Source organism: Sinohyriopsis cumingii, chromosome 7 (genome assembly GCF_028554795.1).
Source record: "Sinohyriopsis cumingii isolate HCF-2022 chromosome 7, ASM2855479v2, whole genome shotgun sequence".
In the NCBI taxonomy this organism is placed as follows: domain Eukaryota; kingdom Metazoa; phylum Mollusca; class Bivalvia; order Unionida; family Unionidae; genus Sinohyriopsis; species Sinohyriopsis cumingii.
In genome coordinates, this window is record NC_142967.1 from 118,670,631 (window position 1) to 118,685,150 (window position 14,520).

Sequence of the window (14,520 nt, forward strand, 5' to 3'; positions counted from 1 at the left end):
GTATTATGTCACAATTTTTAGGGTCAGTCTTTTTACCGGAACAAACAGGAACAAACGAAAATACCGGAACCCAAAAAGATGTAACTGATCAAAGATTAAAATACAAATTCTGCTTATATAACTAGTTAAACCTTTAATTCCTTTATTTTCCTCTTTCTTATATTTCGATGTAATAAGAAAACAAAGGAATATACCGGAACAAAAAAAAAATTGACAAAACCGGAAATACCAGAACAGATTGTATATATTTAGACATTTGCATGAATTAATTAAGAGGGCAGGGTCCAGTTGTTATGTACAACTTTAATGCCGTTATAAGCGACCTTGTCTAAAAAATCATAAAAATCAATAGACAAGTGAGGTAAAATAATTCCATATTTTGGATACCTATATTAAAACAAAGCATAAGAAATATTATCCACTTTACCAGATAAGTCAATGGCAGTTCATAGCAGAAGAAGTTTATGCACCACAACCCTAAATTTAAACTTACAATTTTCATGTCCTAAGGTCATTTCTGACACCATGTGGCGCTCACAGTACAAACACACGCCCTTTTCCTAGATGACAATTCTGCAAAACAGTGTGAACTAAACAGGCTGATGTAATTCAAAATGGTTGTCATCCAAGCCGTTGTTGAGATATTCTACTTGCCCCAAACCAATGTGTTTACTGCTATGGGAGGCTAGCTCTTCTTCCTAGCAGACAATTGATATTTCACTATCAACATACTGCAGAGTAACTATGGAAGGTGTACATGCCTGGCATAAATTTCAAGAACACCACAAGCCCGAAACACCTAGTTCACAACTATCTTGGCATCCGTCCGTCTACGAGAGACGATGGCGTAGCTCCAAAGTACGCTTTTGCTTATCCTTCTTTCTAGCTCTCTTTTCAGCTTGTTTTATTCTTCTCTCTTCCTCTGCGTTTTGAACTCCCTGCCTGACAGCTAGACGCCAGCTGGAACGGTTGTTTGCACAGCTCTCCCAGTCGTTGACATTGATGTTGACCGTTTTCATATCCTTATTGCAAACATCTTTGTAGCGCAGATGTGGTCGTCCAGTTGGTCGTGCACCTTCTGCTAACTCCCCATATAACAGGTCCTTGGGAATGCGACCTGGGTCCATTCTCTTGACACGGCCTAGCCAGCGAAGGCGCCTCTCGCTGAGAATGGAGAACATGCTGTTCATGTTGGCGCGTTCTAGAACCTCTGTGTTGGGTACTTTGTCCTGCCACTGGATGTGCAGAATGCGCCGCAGACATCTCAGGTGGAAGCTGTTGAGTTTCCTCTCGTGTCTTGCATAGGTGGTCCATGTTTCGCTGCTGCAGAGAAGTGAGCTGAGCACTCAGGCTTGGTAGACACACAGTTTGGTCTTCTCTGTGAGGTTGTGGTTGTTCCAGACTCTCTGGTTAAATCTGGCCATCGCTGCTGCTGCCTTGGCAATCCTGCCGCTCACCTCAGAATCAATGGAGAGTGAGCTGGAGATGTTAGACCCGAGGTATGTGAAGTTCTCGACAACTTCCAAATTGTACCCATCTATGGTGACAGAGGGAGGGTAGTCTGTGTCCTGTGCCATGACATTCGTTTTCTTCAAACTGATGGTCAGTCCAAATTCCTTACATGCGTGGGAGAGGCGGCATACCAGCTGCTGCAGTCCATCTTCCGTGTGTGATGTCAAGGCTGCATCGTCGGCAAAGAGCAATTCACGGATGAGTACCTCTGTGACTTTAGTCTTAGCACGGAGACTCGCGATGTTGAACAGCTTGCCGTCAGCCCTGGTATGGATGTGCTGCAGTCGCTGCAATCCTTGAATGCGTACTGGAGAAGCATGGAGAAGAAGATGGCAAAGAGCGTTGGCGCAAGAACACAGCCTTGTTTGACTCCGCTGATGACTGGGAATGCTTCAGATGTTGCGCCATTGAAGCACACTGTGCTGTGCATGTTCTCGTGGAACGACATAATGACAGCAAGCTGACGTGGGGGGCAGCCGATCTTCTGCAGGAGTCTGAAGAGTCCACTCCGACTAACCAGGTCAAACGCCTTCGTCAGGTCTATGAAGGCAATGTAGAGGGGCATCTGCTGCTCGCGACACTTCTCCTGCAGCTGACGTAGTGAGAAGATCATGTATACAGTTGACCTGCTGGCTCAAAATCCACACTGGGACTCTGGGTAGTCGCGGAAGGCTAGGATCTGCAAGCGCGCCAAGGCAACACGGGCGAAAGCCTTTCCGACAATGCTGAGGAGGGAGATGTCCCGATAGTTGTTGCAGTCGCTACGGTCTCCTTTGTTTTTGTACAAAGTGACGATTTGGTGTCACGCATGTCCTGTGGGATGTATCCCTGTTCCCAGCAAAGGCAGAGGAGTGTGTGAAGGGGCTGGAGCAGTGCTGGTTTTCCGCTCTTGAGGACTTCAGGCGGAATGCCGTCGCTTACAGGAGCCTTCCCACAGGCAAGGCAATCTATGGCTTTTCCAAGCTCTTCCAGGGTGGGCTGTGTGTCTAGCTGCTCCATGACAGGCAGGTCTGGAATGGCGTCCAGGGCAGTTCCAGTGACATTGTTTTGGGTTGCATACAGCTCGAGATAGTGCTCAACCCATCGCTGCAGTTGTTTCCCCTGGTCTGTGATGACTTCGCCCATCTCGGACTTGAGGGGGGCGGTCTTGTAGCTGGGGGGGGGGGGCCTGTCGCCTTTTCGATACCCTCATACATTCCTCTTGTATCCCCGGTGTCAGCAGCTGTCTGTATACTGTTGCAAAGGTTCAGCCAGTAGGTGTTGGCACAGCGGCGGGCGGTCTTCTGGGCTTTGTTCCTTGCAATCCTGAGGGCTTGTAGTGTTCTGGGGCTAGGTGCAGTTTTGTATGCCAGGAGGGCTTTCCTCTTTGCCTCAGTCACGGGCTCCATCTCCTCCCAATTTGCCTCATACCAGTCAACATTCTTTCGCTCCCTCTTCCCGTAAACTGTGATGGCTGAATTGTACACAGAGTCACGAATATGGGACCACTTGGAGTCAATGGTGTCATCAGGTGTCACTTTGGTGAGGGCTTCCTTCAGTTTGCTGATGAACTGCTGTGTTTTCTCTGGGTTGCTTGCACAGCAGGTGTTGATGCGTGGGTGACCCTTCTTCTTGGCGTGATGCAGCTTATTGGGTAATATTCGCACCTTGCTGGCCACGAGGGAGTGGTCCGTGACACAATCGGCACTGTGGTAGCTGCTGGTGAGGAGGACACTGGCCACATCTGCACGCCTGGTGATGACGAGATCTAGCTGGTGCCAGTGGCGTGAACGTGGGTGTCTCCCCGACACCTGGTGGATCTCCTTGCATTTGAAGAAAGTGTTGGTCACACATAGGCTGTGGGAGCAGCACATCTCCAGCAGTCGCTGACCATTCTCGTTTATCTTGCCCCTTCCGTAAAAGCCTAGACAGGTGGACCAGACCTCATGGTCAGCTCCCACTCTAGCATTGAAGTCTCCTAGTAAGTAAAGGCTTTCATTGTTGGGGATACTGGATATTGCCTGATCCAGAGCCTCAGAAAACTTGTCTTTCTCCTCGTAGACGGAGCAGAGGGTTGGGGCGTACACGCTGAAGATGTTGACCGGGCCTAAGGATGTTGACAGTCGGAGGGCAAGGATTCTTTCAGTACCTGATGATGGAGGTTCAGTGAAGGCGATAAGCGTGTTCTTGACGGCAAAGCCTACACCATGCTGCCTAGGTTCATCCAAGGGCGTCCCCTGCCAAAAGAACGTGTAATTGGCTTCCCTGATGGTGCCGTTGTCAGCCAGTTGGGTCTCCTGGAGGCAGGCAATGTCGATGTTCAGTCGGGACAGTTCTCTGTCAATGACGGCAGTCTTCCGTACATCGTCGATCTGTTGTAGGTCAGCGGTCAATCCAGGACACATGGTCCTGATGTTCCAGGTTGCAAAACGAAGAGTTGGAGTCTTCTTATTTCTTCTTTTAGTCTTTCCTGGTGTAGAGTTTTGTGGTCCACTTGTCGAGATGGTTCTCTAAGCTCCACGCACCCAGTGAAGCAGGCAGGCCATGGCGGGCAGCACCTTACTGACTGGGGGCTGCCCAGCTTGAGGCGGGCGGTAGCTGTCCAGTGAGACCTGGTGATCTCTCCCACCGTCAGAAGTAACCCCTGGTGCCAAGCTCTACGCCAATCGAGCTTTGACTTAGAACCGGTAAACTGCTACTTCTCGTGTTTTTTGTGCCGACTCCGTACGACGACGCAGGAGTGTCCTCTCCAGTGGAGCTATGGAGCCTGGGCAGGGTGGTATGGAGAATCAGCTGTTGCCCATGCAGCAGATCCACCCTCTCCACGCAGCTGGTGTGCCCAAGGGAACGACGAATGCCGATACAGCTTGGCACCAACGGCGTCACAGGAGTTGCCGGAATGACGTTGAAGTCAAAGTCAGACCGCCTTAGGGACTCCATCTCCGGATTTTCTGTCGGGGTTTACTCCCTTAGCCTTTCCAATGAGTGGGTATAGTCACAAGGCAGCAGAGGTTTGTAATCAGAGTTTTCCTTCTCCTAGATGAGCTACCATCCAAGGTTTACGAGTCCCATCTACCCGAAGCAACTGGTTTTAAGGCGCCAGTGGGCCGCCTTCACCCCTTCTCCTGTTAGTGGAAAACATGGTCTGCTGGGCTTCAAATCACAAGTTCACAACTATATACATATCTTTAAATAGTAAACAATAATAGCTGAAAACGTCACACTATAGCCTTATGTTTAGAACTTTGCCAGGGGCCAATTTACGAAACTGGACCCTGCTACCTAAGTTTCGGCAAGTAGCGGCTTGTAGGAGGATATTGCTCATACACTGTTCTTATTGTTTAACTGTACTACTCCTTTTCTCTTGCAAGAGTAAAAACATGGTCTAAGAATAATGCTCGTATTTTATTGCTCAACACTGCATTATTTAAGATAGCCAAACAACACAAACTAGTGTTTAAGAAATATAGATACATCAGAGAAAGTGATGGAACATGAAGGATTACAAGCTGTTAGGCTATTATTAGTGTTATATTGAAACCGTATTTTAAGGTGAAATTGAGCAACCATTTTTTAGTTATTAATTCATCGTCTGTATCAGTGCACCTGCCTGTGTCAGCGCCAGTCTATTTTGGCGTTCGTGTTCGCTCGTTCACTGTCGTTTTTTTGGTCTCTTTTTTATCAGGTCTCTTTGCGAAACTGTACATAATCTTTTTTCACGCAGTAGTACTTAAGTTCCAAGAGAACATGATTTCCCGAACGGAAAAAATGAGCGTGTATTTTCTTTATTCCGCTATCAAATGCAATAATTATTTTTTAATGGATGATAATGGCTAAATACGGTGGCGAATGCATTTACGACAGACAGCACACCAGGTTATATTTGTTTTCACCCGACTTGAAAAATGCACTGAAGACAGTTCCCAACCAGGAAGCTGGTCCTCCGTATGGAAAATCATAGCTATTTCTAACTTGTAGAAATTACGGATTGATACGATATATTTAAGCGTTAAAGGGACTTGCAAAACTAAGAAAAAGTGCGTAAATATTTTTTATTTCTTTGTCAAATTCAATTTTTTTAAATTAAAAGACGAAAACACATTGACTGTAGCATAAGGTACTTAAAATTACTTGCGAAAAGGATAAATAAGAGAAAAACAAAACCCATTTTCTAGTAATTTCTTTATTACTTGCTCAAATTCCATTTTTCTTCTTTATTTAATGGAAAGAAAACGACAAACGACATTAAAAAAAAAAAATAAAACAAAAGTATTTACAACATATCCCATAAAAATGCATTTACAATATCCCCAATATTATAATGTTTTGTAATATACCATTCAGTACAAAACACTACACCTTTAAAATATTTGCGAAAAGAATATACAAGTGCAACAAGAATATCTATTTGATTTATTCTGGATCAAATGGAATATCTGATAAAATTGCGTTGAGGGAGACTCGGTATCATTTTTTCAAAATAGATTTACCATATGACTTTTAACAGCAAAAATCGGTATTTTATCAATTGCAAAAGACAACGACCATTACGTGTAGTAAAAGAACACATAAGTTCCTTATAACATCATCTTACATGATTAAGTCCACTTTTTAGAAATAAAGACGTCCATTACAAGGTCACTGGGTTGTGATCAATATTTTTTTTTTTAGCTGAATGAGTAATTCTCGACCTGTCCGCACTTTTTCTTTTCTTTTTCTTTTTTTTCCCCGTCGAAGAATGCATTAATGCCATTCTAGTTCCATCTGTGGACACAATGGCATTAAGGTTCGTTTCCCCGAATTGCCGAATTTGATAAATAAATAAAGAAAATACTGGTTGTAGGACCAAAATATGACCAAAAAAAAAAATCATATTTTAAATACATTAGTCAATGTGTTTTGAAATTATCTTTCTTTTTAAAAAGTATTAAATTTGATCGATAAATAAATAAATAAAATAGGAGTTTTTCAGACTTATTTCTTCTTTTGCGAAAAGAAGTTCTTTGTGCACGTTAGTACTACCCATTTTATGTTCATTTGGTTCGCTATCTGCACTGTTTTAAATAACAGAAACTGGTTTTGATTGTCCATTAGTCAACATGTGGCATTTGCTTGTTTCACAACATCTGAGAAGGAATACTCACTTGAAATAGTTATAGGGATAATATAGACGCAGTAGAAATAAATGCTTAATCAAGAGATCAGTTTATAAAACTGTTTCCTTTGAGCAAAAGCTCTGGTGGACCTGTGGTCAGTTGTATTTTGCACGTATACCTGTTTTGAATAAATCATAAAACATATGTGCTTGTTTTGCTGTTTTCATTTTTTGTTCCGGAATTTTTCGTTTGTTTCGTGTTGTTCCGCAACTTTTATGTACAAACACTTTTCGCGAAAACAAGTGATTGTTCCAAAGACAACTGACGAACCTATATTAATTAGTACGATCAAATATTTTATTTGTGGAGCTGATGATAGACTTGGAATAATACTGAATGAAAGCGATAACCAGTCAAAGAAGTTTCATTTTCAGGGTATTAAAATCAACCGGTACTGAAATGCAACGCAAAGTCAAACAAAGTCATGCAGTCAGAAAAAAGAACGACAAATTCGTGCAGTCCGAAAAAAAGTCTGCTTATTTTGCTTACTTTGTATTCATTTATATGCATTGTACTTGATTAAACTTTATTTTGACAACATTTAAATGAAAATAAGTGTGTTTTAATGTTGTTTGAACTAAAATTAGTACAGACAGTTCCTTAGTTGTGTCCCTTTATTTCACATTGTGACAACGATATATATGCCAAAATTTATTAACAAGCGTTCATTAACAATTTATTTAACAAGATAATTATATTATTGAGATACATACAATAATGTTATGATAATTTTTTATTAGATAAGTATAAAATAAACATTTAATAGATCAAAGCTAGATAGAGTATGACATGCATATCACCCAGCGTAAGACAAAGGCAAACTCAATGTGATAAAGCCAGATTTAATAATTTTGTAAACAAATTATCTTATTGAGAAACAAATAATATTATATTATGTAAATAATATACTGCACAAGTTTGATATAAAGTTTTAATGGACTGAAAGCAGACAGAGTTTAACAAAGACTAAAATTAACCAGGTATCATACAAACAAGATTCAATGTGACAGAGTTAATAATTTTGTATAACAATAATAATAATAATAATAATAATAACAACAACAATAATAATAATAATAATGAGAGTGCATGAACCACATATTAAAAGTAAATCTCAACTAGGAGCCCCAAAAACCTGATGCATTGGTAGAAAATTTATTTGAAACTGTAAATTGCAAATGGTGGACCAAAGAATAGCATTATACAGGACGGGTAACCTTTATCTAAACACGTGCATTTCAAAATTTAAAATTGCAAAACATTCATGGACCTCTAAGACAGAAGAAGAGAACAACATTTCAATAAATTCTTAAGTGCAAGCACTACAAGTGTTTCAGAACTAACATCTTTGGAAAATACACTGTCCATAAGGACCCAAAGCTGGCCAGTACTAACATCTTTGGATGGAAAATACACTTTCCATAAGGACCCAAAGCTAGCCAGTACTAATATCTTTGGATGGAAAATACACTGTCCATAAGGATCCAAAGCGAACCAGTACTAATATCTTTGGATGGAAAATACACTGTCCATAAGGACCCAAAGCTAACCAGTACTAATATCTTTGGATGGAAAATACACTGCCCATAAGGACCCAAAGCTATCCAGTACTAACATCCTTGGATGGAAAATACACTGCCCATAAGGACCCAAAGCTAGCCAGTACTAACATCCTTGGATGGAAAATACACTGCCCATAAGGACGCAAAGCTAACCAGTACTAATATCTTTGGGTGGAAAATACACTGTCCATAAGGATCCAAAGCTAGCCAGTACTAATATCTTTGGATGGAAAATACACTGCCCATAAGGACCCAAAGCTATCCAGTACTAACATCCTTGGATGGAAAATACACTGCCCATAAGGACCCAAAGCTAGCCAGTACTAACATCCTTGGATGGAAAATACACTGCCCATAAGGACGCAAAGCTAACCAGTACTAATATCTTTGGGTGGAAAATACACTGTCCATAAGGATCCAAAGCGAACCAGTACTAATATCTTTGGATGGAAAATACACTGTCCATAAGGACCCAAAGCTAGCCAGTACTAATATCTTTAGATGGAAAATACACTGTCCATAAGGACCCAAAGCTAGCCAGTACTAACATCTTTGGATGGAAAATACACTGCCCATAAGGACCCAAAGCGAACCAGTACTAATATCTTTGGATGGAAAATACACTGCCCATAAGGACCCAAAGCTATCCAGTACTAATATCTTTGGATGGAAAATACACTGTCCATAAGGACCCAAAGCTAGCCAGTACTAACATCTTTGGATGGAAAATACACTGTCCATAAGGACCCAAAGCTAGCCAGTACTAATATCTTTGGATGGAAAATACACTGCCCATAAGGACCCAAAGCTAGCCAGTACTAATATCTTTGGATGGAAAATACACTGCCCATAAGGACCCAAAGCTATCCAGTACTAATATCTTTGGATGGAAAATACACTGTCCATAAGGACCCAAAGCTAACCAGTACTAATATCTTTGGATGGAAAATACACTGCCCATAAGGACCCAATGCTATCCAGTACTAATATCTTTGGATGGAAAATACACTGTCCATAAGGATGCAAAACTAGCCAGTACTAACATCTTTAGATGGAAAATACACTGTCCATAAGGACCCAAAGCTAGCCAGTACTAATATCTTTGGATGGAAAATACACTGTCCATAAGGACCCAAAGCTAGCCAGTACTAACATCTTTAGATGGAAAATACACTGTCCATAAGGACCCAAAGCTAGCCAGTACTAATATCTTTGGATGGAAAATACACTGCCCATAAGGACCTAAAGCTATCCAGTACTAACATCTTTGGATGGAAAATACACTGTCCATAAGGACCCAAAGCTAACCAGTACTAATATCTTTGGTTGGAAAATACACTGTCCATAAGGATGCAAAACTAGCCAGTACTAATATCTTTGGATGGAAAATACACTGTCCATAAGGACCCAAAGCTAGCCAGTACTAATATCTTTGGATGGAAAATACACTGTCCATAAGGACCCAAAGCTAACCAGTACTAATATCTTTGGATGGAAAATACACTGTCCATAAGGACCCAAAGCTAACCAGTACTAATATCTTTGGATGGAAAATACACTGTCCATAAGGATCCAAAGCGAACCAGTACTAATATCTTTGGATGGAAAATACACTGTCCATAAGGACCCAAAGCTAGCCAGTACTAATATCTTTGGATGGAAAATACACTGTCCATAAGGACCCAAAGCTAACCAGTACTAATATCTTTGGTTGGAAAATACACTGTCCATAAGGATGCAAAACTAGCCAGTACTAATATCTTTGGATGGAAAATACACTGTCCATAAGGACCCAAAGCTAACCAGTACTAATATCTTTGGATGGAAAATACACTGTCCATAAGGATGCAAAGCTAGCCAGTACTAATATCTTTGGATGGAAAATACACTGTCCATAAGGACCCAAAGCTAGCCAGTACTAATATCTTTGGTTGGAAAATACACTGTCCATAAGGACCCAAAGCTAACCAGTACTAATATCTTTGGATGGAAAATACAGGACTCACGGTACTAATTCCACTCCAATGGTAAACATATGGAAACACTGTCATATTCAAAATTCAATAACTTAAAATTTATGGGTGCTGATAATGACACCTATAATTTTTCTTGCACATCTAACCTTGGTGCAAGCTTATGTGTGGAGAACACCATATGACCCGCGGCAATTTGTTTACATACATGTGCATGAAACACGTGTTATTGATTCTGCACCAAATGAATCAGGTGCTACTTTCAGTATTGAGTACTCCTGAGTCAAGCCTGTAAAAATGCTAAAATTGCATCAGTAGAAATTTGTCAATATTTTTTTCACATTACATATAGGATGAGCTCTCAAAAGATATTTTTCCTAAAATTTTAATTTTCATTATTAACCAATTATGGACCACCAAACCTGTAAATACTCTATTATTTCTTCACCCATTTCTAGACTGGTTCACAGTTCTTCCGTATAATTAGTACCGTGTGTCCTATAACCAGATTTAATTTTTTTTGAAAAAGTTGTATTTTACTCCTTGATATTAGAGCATAATTGTAAGAAAAAATTGGCCATGCTTGTGCATGGATAATAGTGCAATAGCATTTTATGTGATACCAATATCTATAGTTAAATTGCATCTGCATTAGATGTTGCTGTGTTGTATTGTACTTATTAATGGCTTATTCTTGTTATTAAAATAATTGTTTTCTGCCTTTGTATCTTCATGTTATCTTTCTATGGCATGCATGCTACACAAAAGAAACACAAGCATGCTGACATCAACAAGTATGACATCACAGGGTATCAAATTACATGACGCATTGTATTTTCATCTCTCACTGGCTATAAGACAAGTTTTAAATGTTTTAAATTTCAAAATTGCATTTCTTTTCTTGCTGACTCTCACAGAAATAAGATACACTGCATCCCTATTCACATCAATCAAACAAAACAAATAAGTGTGCCACATGACAGGTCAAAATGATAAGAGGCCATTGCCCTTTTGTGACTAAAACAAATACACACACCCATGAAGCATCAAGAGATGCTGACATTCCAAACTTATTTAAACTATCATCACATGTGATTCATGACCCCCAAATGTTAATAAAAAGGTATAAAAGCCAATGAAGAGTTCCATAAGCTTTATTATACTGAATAATTAAATAACATAGTGCTACTTTTTAGTATAAAACTATGGGGAAGGGTGAATAAGCAAAGAATAGACAAAGTAATTTCTTCAAGCCTGGTAATGTTCCCCACAACAAGGGGTGGGGGGAATGTGTATCAACCCAAATAACACATCAACATGAGGTATGTTACATAAGGACAACAAGAGACAAATTTCAAAAAGCTATCCAAAGTTCCTATAATGCTGACATTGATGTTGGAGACAGAAAGTGTATGCACAAACTGTTATGACTCAAGCTATTAAGTATGCTGGAGGTGGAGAAACGTGTGAAAAACTTTGCTATGCCAAGACAAGTTCATGTCTCTATGCAATATGCAGACACTGCTAAAAATTGTCACTGAATACACTACTTGTTAAATTTAAGTAATAGAATTGAACTGCATATTGAAGTTGTCTAATACATAAATATATACCTACATTTACCCAAAGCTCATAAAGAGTTAAGAAAAAGTCTGAAAATCATTACTGTGGCTACTTTCCACTATAAGCAGTGTTAAATTACTTACTTTTTAATATAAAGCTGAAAAAAATGCATACATTATTGAACAAAAGAGAAACAAAGCAAACATTGCAATCACTCAATTACAGTCAAAGGGGAGGTAATACACCTTGATTTGGCAAACCAAATAGCAAGCTCTAATTTACCGCTAAATGATTCCTTACTATTACTTGATGGTAAGAACAGAGCAATGTAGGTTTAATAAATAGCTTTTGTTTCAAATATGAAACCATATTTCTGACATGAAGCTTGTTTTCATTTATTCACAACAACATATATGGTGAACAAAACACATATCACTTAGTGCACGCAGTAATCAAATGCTGAGATTTGGAATAATGTGTTCTGAGACCACAAGTTGCAACACCCTGAGTATAAAGGTTTTCTATCATGGGACTTGGTACATGAAGAAAAAAAGAGATCTGGTTTGGTGGGAGAGAGCAGTATGTTCACCATGCAGTTATACATCAAGAATGTTTCAACTGTATGAAGGGAGGTTGGGGAAGAAAAACTGCCTGTGTAAAGAATGCAATACAGATAGGACTTTTGCAGACTTCTATTGGGAATGAAGGGTTGAAAACTATTATTTTAAGTGAAAATGTCCCTCCCTGCTCCCTCAACAAAAGGAATGCAGAAAAGTTCCAATACTGTTTGCCCAAAACTGTAATGTACCAATATGAGAAACATGCTGAACATAGAATAGGTGTCAAGGAGTTTAATTCTAGGATAAGAAATAAGACCGGTATAATTGATATTCAATGTGACTCGACATATAATAATTCAATTTACAGGTTGGGGCAATGCAGCATGTGCAGTTTTGTGCACAGTCCTTATTTTTACAATGTTCTCTGCTTTGATCTGCTGAGTGTGTCTCTGAAGTTAAATGATCAGTACTGATACATAAGTGATTGTGACATAAGTGGCTTACATATAAAATCCACCCCACCCCACCCCATTTTGGGGAATTATTGCATGTGTTAAATGGTATTTAACCATACAGGCCAATCTATGGGTACCATCATATGAAATTCTGCCATCAGACCATACTATGCTCTTTTCCCTATGGCCTGAGCTATCTACTTCAACTCACCAGTGTATAAAACCATCCCCATCTGTCTTTTGTATAGAATTTTTCTCCAAAATCACATGCAAACCATGATAAAAAGACTCCATTATGATTGTCATATGTAAAAACCACCAAATTGATACCCTGGATGCACTTGGTAACCATGGAAACAACAAGCTCCTATTATGGTATAGGTCGCATATAGGACTCACGGTACTAATTCCACTCCAATGGTAAACATATGGAAACACTGTCATATTCAAAATTCAATAACTTAAAATTTATGGGTGCTGATAATGACACCTATAATTTTTCTTGCACATCTAACCTTGGTGCAAGCTTATGTGTGGAGAACACCATATGACCCGTGGCAATTTGTTTACATGTGCATGAAACATGTGTTATTGATTCTGCACCAAATGAATCAGGTGCTACTTTCAGTATTGAGTACTCCTGAGTCAAGCCTGTAAAAATGCTAAAATTGCATCAGTAGAAATTTGTCAATATTTTTTTCACATTACATATAGGATGAGCTCTCAAAAGATATTTTTCCTAAAATTTTAATTTTCATTATTAACCAATTATGGACCACCAAACCTGTAAATACTCTATTATTTCTTCACCCATTTCTAGACTGGTTCACAGTTCTTCCGTATAATTAGTACCGTGTGTCCTACACTGTCCATAAGGACCCAAAGCTAACCAGTACTAACATCTTTGGATGGAAAATACACTGTCCATAAGGATGCAAAGCTAGCCAGTACTAATATCTTTGGATGGAAAATACACTGTCCATAAGGATGCAAAGCTAGCCAGTACTAATATCTTTGGATGGAAAATACACTGTCCATAAGGATGCAAAGCTAGCCAGTACTAATATCTTTGGATGGAAAATACACTGTCCATAAGGACCCAAAGCTAGCCAGTACTAACATCTTTGGATGGAAAATACACTGTCCATAAGGATGCAAAGCTATCCAGTACTAATATCTTTGGATGGAAAATACACTGTCCATAAGGATGCAAAGCTAGCCAGTACTAATATCTTTGGATGGAAAATACACTGTCCATAAGGACCCAAAGCTAGCCAGTACTAATATCTTTGGATGGAAAATACACTGTCCATAAGGACCCAAAACTAACCAGTACTAATATATTTGGATGGAAAATACACTGCCCATAAGGACCCAAAGCTAGCCAGTACTAATATCTTTGGATGGAAAATACACTGTCCATAAGGACCCAAGGATATCCAAGTAGCCAAATCAAAGGACATGTCTACCAAGTCATGAAGCAAGTGAATCCATGCAGCACGTGTTAACAGTGAATGTAATGCACGTGAAATATTGAGATGTGTGGCCTATTACTTTTAATACAGACTTTGTTACTTGTAAAAGTTTGTAAATATAATTGCTTAAAATAATTCAAAAACTGTTTATCAAAATACATACATGTACATACATTTACTTTGGTATGCACTGATAATATTATACTTATTATAAAAGAATTACCGGCACTTGCATGTTTCAGTGAAAGAAGCTGTCAGTTACAACTATTACTTGACAAATGTTGC

At 39.5% G+C, this 14,520-nt stretch overlaps 1 protein-coding gene across 1 annotated transcript in view; it reads left to right on the forward strand.

Annotated features, from left to right (window-relative positions):
• Positions 1-14,520, forward strand: part of LOC149796011 (uncharacterized) — an 89,235-nt gene that overhangs the window by 50,475 nt on the left and 24,240 nt on the right. The window contains exon 7 of the mRNA XM_089963912.1: positions 6,876-7,022. Coding sequence (XP_089820038.1) covers positions 6,876-7,022 — 147 coding nt within the window. The remainder of the gene's footprint in view (positions 1-6,875; positions 7,023-14,520) is intronic.